The 6,000-nt window shown below is 30.2% G+C and overlaps 1 protein-coding gene across 1 annotated transcript; it reads left to right on the top strand.

The window, feature by feature from the left end:
* The first annotated feature begins 13 nt into the window (after positions 1–13).
* Positions 14–5,737, top strand: LOC110721890 (AP2-like ethylene-responsive transcription factor At1g79700). Its single transcript, XM_021901115.1, has 8 exons — positions 14–745; positions 930–1,012; positions 1,200–1,208; positions 3,473–3,561; positions 3,656–3,729; positions 3,879–3,929; positions 4,247–4,323; positions 4,938–5,737. Exons 1-8 carry the CDS (start codon positions 564–566, stop codon positions 5,483–5,485), a joined length of 1,113 nt encoding a protein of 370 aa, XP_021756807.1. The 5' UTR covers positions 14–563; the 3' UTR covers positions 5,486–5,737.
* The last annotated feature ends 263 nt before the right edge of the window (positions 5,738–6,000 follow it).

Below are 6,000 nucleotides of genomic sequence, written 5' to 3'. Positions count from 1 at the left end.
TTGGTTAAATTATTGACTATTGAGTGGTGGTACCTCAAATTTGGGATCAAATCTCCTTTACATCATTGTCGATCCTTTGTGACTCTGTCTCATTGTTTAAGAATCACTATCTTTAACATTTTTTAAATATATATACTACGTACAGAGTATTTTTTTTTTCTCTAAATTAAACTTTAAAAAAATTAAAAATGAAAAAATAAAATTGAAATCTCTAAAAGACAAAGAAGCATACAAGTCAAACTAAATCATATGCTACTCCTTAAATAACTCACCGTACTTAGACTTCACTATTTAGTATTTACGCCTAATGCACGGGAATCGTAGGCCCCAAAATCTCCATGGTAGCTATACAACAAAATATATATAAACTCTAAATTCTATACTCTTAAATCTTATGCCAAAATTCTTCTCTCTTTTTTTATTTCTTCACTACCTCTTTTAACCCCCTTTTTTTAAACCAATATAAACCTTCATCAACTACAACAACAACAACTTCTACCTGCCCTCATAATTTGCCATTTTTGAAGGTTTTGGTTTTTTCTCTTTTTCAAATCAGAAAAAACATGGCAAAAGCCGCAAAGAGAAATCAAAAGAGCAATTCTAAAGATAATACTAAAACAACAACTACTACTACTACTACGAATGACTTTGTTAAAATTTCGAGCACGAAAACTAAGCGAACAAGGAAAAGTTTGCCTAGAGAGTCCCCTTTTCAACGTAGCTCCAATTATCGCGGTGTTACAAGGTAATCTTCATTATGATTATATAGTACATGACCTATGTTGTTTTAGTTATACTTCCTCTATTTCAAATTACTTGCGCGCCCCCGCAGGAAAATGACGCGCATTTTTGTTGAAGTAAGCTAGACTTTTGGTGGTGCATGCACTTAGCTAATTGATCAAGGTTGTATGTTGCGATTATATATATAGGCATAGGTGGACAGGAAGATATGAAGCACATTTATGGGATAAAGATTGCTGGAATGATACACAGAAGAAGAAAGGAAGACAAGGTTTATTTTTATTTTTATTTTATTTTATTTTTTATTGGTATATTTTTTTTTTGAAGTTGTATTAATTAATATTAGCTGTTTTTGATCTGTTTTTTTTTTTAGTGATACTGATCAATTTATTTGTGCCTTGTTATCTGTTATTGTTGGAATGCTTCAAATTCGGGTTGGAACACTTTTGAATCCGCAGTATATCTTGGTATGTCTTTGAATTTTATTGTAAATTTATTTTTAATTTCTTTTTGATAGAATGTCTAAGGTCAATTTTGGAAAGTGACATTTTTTCCATGATGAACAATTATCTAGAAATAAATATGCTAATTGTAGTGAAATGTTTAACGCGTATATGATAAATTATGAAGTACGGAAAGGTGTCATGTTTGTGGGGTGTACAAGTAACATAAGCGCGTGTAAAGAGATGATATTAATAGAATATACCTAATCCTTAAAAGAGTCTAATCATTCAGATTCAAATCTCATTCACCCTTATTTGTGAAATTTAACATGATACTCGAATGGTACATCTATGTAGTCACTATTTTTTTTTTTTAGACAATCTAGCCACTGTTTAAGGGTACTCATATTGTTGGTTTTAGTGATTGAATTGTTAGTGATTGAACCTTCTCCTCTTTATTAGGTTGCCTAGGCCCATTTTATATTTTTTGAAAAATAACAGTTAAAAGAAATAAAAAATAGTGTTTCCTTTTGGGGTTTACAAAAATGTGGACCACTTCTTATACTTCCTCCGTTATTTTTTTATCGCATCACTTACTATTTTAGGAAGTTTACTTATTATTGCGTCATTTCCTTTTTAGGATAAAAAATATCTATGTTTACACTGCCTACCCAACATACCCTTACTTTTTCACACTTACTTTTTATTTTATCTTACATTACATGGACAATTTTGTATTTTTACGTTTCTCTCTCTTACTTTTTTCCACTACCAAATTTGCCTCCAAAACCCTATGATACAATAAAAAAAAACGGAGGAAATATATAGAGTTTCCAAATTTCACATTTTGTGGGGATATTGTGGGCTCCCAATAATACAAAACATAATGTTCTACTTCAACTACTAATCTTGTTGTCAATCCTTTTACTCGACCAGTGTAACTTAAACAAGCTACATGGTCACACTCGTTTAACTTTTAATGCATAAGTTGATAACTTGATCATAATGAAGCAAAAAGATGGCCCTATTTTCTATTATAATATTTATAAAATTAATCTAAAGTTAGCTTGATCGAAGTTAACACACATCTCTTAAAAGATAAATAGTGAATTTGGAGTGTTGCAATTCATGCTCAAAAAGTGAGCTTGGTCAACCTTAACAAAATGACATTGTTAATTTTGAACATCACAAAGTAAGTGGGTCCAAAAAAAATTAATTTGACATTAAATATTTATTTAATATAAGTACGTACTAATCATAATGTTATTGTTTGATACTCAATACATGAGATTACGTTTTATCTACATCAATGTACTATGCTTTAGTCTCTTCAATCATCAAGAAAATAGTCTTTAGAGTTATATCACCAATATTAGGTTTAAGTTTGGGGAGAAAAGTCAATTAGAATGTTAGTGTTGAATAATACTCGTTTATTATCATTAGACTCTTTGAATTTCACCAATTGTGATAATAGTGTGACAAATGAGAACTGAGAAGTGATAACATCCAAGTGTTTTGATTGAAAATTAATGTTGTGTACACGCAAATACTAGATGCTACTCTTAATTAAATGGCTCCACCCATTCTCACAATTTAAAAAAGTACTAAACCCTAACTCGACTCAACCAAAAAAAAGCTTATTGGGGAATTTTTTAGAATTGATAAATAAAAGATGTGCATAAGGTAAGGATTATATCCTTATATACCGGTTATATACTTATATACGACTTATGAAGTTCTCTTTTCCTTTTCATTCCCATCCACTTTGGGAGAAACTTTACATGTTAGGCCTTGTTGAGTTCACCTTAAAAAAAAATATTCAATAAAAATAATTTTGGTTCAATAAAAATAATTTCAGTTTAGCAAAAATAAGTTCAGGTCAGTAAAAAAAAAAAAAAAAGGTTCAGTTCCGTAAAATTAATTTCAGTTCAATAAAAATAATTTCAGTTCAGCAAAATTAATTTTAGTTTAGTAAAAATAATTTCAGTTCAGTAAAAAATAAGGTGAAGTGAACGAGGCGTTAGTCTACTTAATTCTCAACATATATCACTTACGAAGTCTGTCCTATTGGTCTTCGTAAACCCATAACAATCTTAAAATAATTATCAAAAGAGCATCTAATTAATGGTTTATTACCACATAAGGCTAACCTTTTGGGTTAATAATAAGAGTGTCTTTTTAGATGATTATTAGTACTCCCTTGGTCTTAAATTATTATGATCAATTATCTACTCGAGTTTATATATTATATATTCGTATTAACACTACTGGTCAATTTGGTTGATTAGGTGCTTATGATGATGAATCAACAGCTGCGCGAGCTTACGACTTGGCAGCACTAAAATACTGGGGCAAAGATACCATTTTAAATTTTTCAGTAAGACATTCTACTCTTTTTATTTAAAAGAAAAATTCTATAACCATAGATTTGATTATTCACTTACTTTTTTAATTTTTATATGTAAGTGTAGCTATCAACTTATGAGAATGAGATGAAGGAGATGGATGGTTTGTCAAGAGAAGAGTATTTAGGATCACTAAGAAGGTATTAAATAATGTTTTTTTTTATTATTATTATTTTATTTTTTTATGTTTATATGTTTTGAATTTTTTTTTGTACTTTGTAGTAATATGGTATGGAGAAACGTTTATTTGAAAAAATTATATAATAGAAAATGTTTGTTTACTTTTCAGGAAAAGTAATGGTTTTTCGAGAGGGGTGTCAAAATATAGAGGAGTTGCAAGGTAATTAACATAAGCACGCTTTTTTTTTTACCTTGAGTACTTCTTGATTAATAACATGTTTAGCAATGAGCTTTCAGAGTCTATTCTGATTATAGCTCGACTTGATCAGAATATTCGGCCTATATCTAAGGGTGTGGCTAGACCCAAATTTTACGACGTTTTCAACTTAATTTGGGCCTTGTCTAATAGGTTAAACACCTACTCAAAACGGACTAATCTATAGCTTCGCTAACCTAATTTATGATTTCGATCAACTCTACCGACGAAAAGAGGCTAATTACATTGGATATTAATTTTTGTGGGGTGTGTTTGTTCAGACATCACCACAATGGAAGATGGGAAGCTCGGATTGGCAGGGTGCTTGGCAATAAATATCTTTATCTCGGGACATATGGTACCTTCCTCTTGTACATACGTTATGTTCATCTTTTTGCTATTTCATAATTAATTATATTTACTTTCTTTTCTTTTTTTCTCCGTACTATTTTTATAGCCTAAAAGAAGTTAGACCATGTTTTCTCATTTATAGCTCAATCACTTTCTGTCAAATAGTTTTCACTTACATTAAATGAATACAAGGAAAACCCCGTAATTTTAATTTTTTTCTCCGTAATAAATATGTATTGACTATTCTATCTAATGAACTAATCTGTAGTTTATAATCAATAATCATCAATCAAATATCTTAGTTGGTTAATGTAATTGTATATCGTATACTCTAATTATAATAAGACCGTCCAATGACCGGATCAAAGAGGATCTATTCCATCCTATTTAGATTCAACAATAATGAACAATGTTGCAAATCTTGCCAATAATGTCATTGTCACTTGGTTAGAGAAGTTCAACAACTTCAACGGTTACATAATATATGATAATATTCTATCAAATTTATTTATTAATTTATAATAACATCAAATCTTTCCAACTCTCAACTAAGTTACGCACCTATTTATTTAATATAATTTGCTGTACTTATAACTATTCATTTTTGTTGTCATAAAACAGCTACACAAGAAGAGGCAGCAATAGCCTATGATATTGCAGCAATTCAATATAGGGGACTCAATGCTGTCACAAACTTTGACCTTAGCCGTTACATTAATTTGGACAAACCAAACATTTCATGTGATGATGATCAAGATCAACCAATAAGCCCTAATAATAATAATGAAGTTGAGCCAAGCAATTGCAAGCTAGTTGATGATAGTAGTGGTTCTACTTGTAGTAGCAATCAAAGCTTGTTAGAATACACATCATCAATTGAGAAAATTACCCATGATCAAGTAGATGATGCTATTAGCATCGATGAACTTTTATGGAGCGATCATCAACAACCAACAGTTGATTGTTCATCTACATTGCTAGGTTTCAATGAATATGATGACTTGTTGCAATATAATGTGACGAATGATAATCTATATTCGTGTGTGGATGGTCATCAAGGTGGTGGTTCTATCGATGATGTAGGAAACAATGAAAAAGATTTCTTCAGTGATCTTAGCTCGCTTTTATGTGATTTTGATGTTATGGAGGCCGAACAAATTGAGACATGAATGCATTTCTAGTACTCAAAGTTACGATTGAAGGTGATTGATACATGATTGCATGAATGGGGAATTTATCAAGATTTTAACACTTATACTACACTGTCCTAAATAGCATAGTTAGTCACATTATTTGTTATGTTTGGTACATATTGAACAATACTATTTGTGAATTTTTTTTTTTTTTTTTTTTTTTTTAAAGAGGTTGATTATTGATTACATTTTATCTCCATAAGGCAAAGGGGACAATTTTTTTACGGAGATGAGCTGAGTAATTCTTTTTTTTTTTATTGAATTGTCAATATCTTATTATTATCCCTTTCTGTTATAAAATATATTTATTGTGGATGGTCATTATGGCTTGTAACACCCTTAGTATAATGCCACCCATTGTAACTTTCTTGTAATCCCCCATTTGCCATTACCTCCTTTGTAACCCACACTTAAATGGGACCTTAATTATTCATAAAGGCTTACCTTATGCTCATTATGTATATATAACATGGTCTATTGAAATGAGAAGA

Source organism: Chenopodium quinoa, unplaced genomic scaffold, assembly GCF_001683475.1.
Source record: "Chenopodium quinoa cultivar QQ74 unplaced genomic scaffold, ASM168347v1, whole genome shotgun sequence".
In the NCBI taxonomy this organism is placed as follows: domain Eukaryota; kingdom Viridiplantae; phylum Streptophyta; class Magnoliopsida; order Caryophyllales; family Amaranthaceae; genus Chenopodium; species Chenopodium quinoa.
Note: the sequence above shows the minus strand (reverse complement) of the source record. Positions and strands in the feature narration are given on the sequence as shown.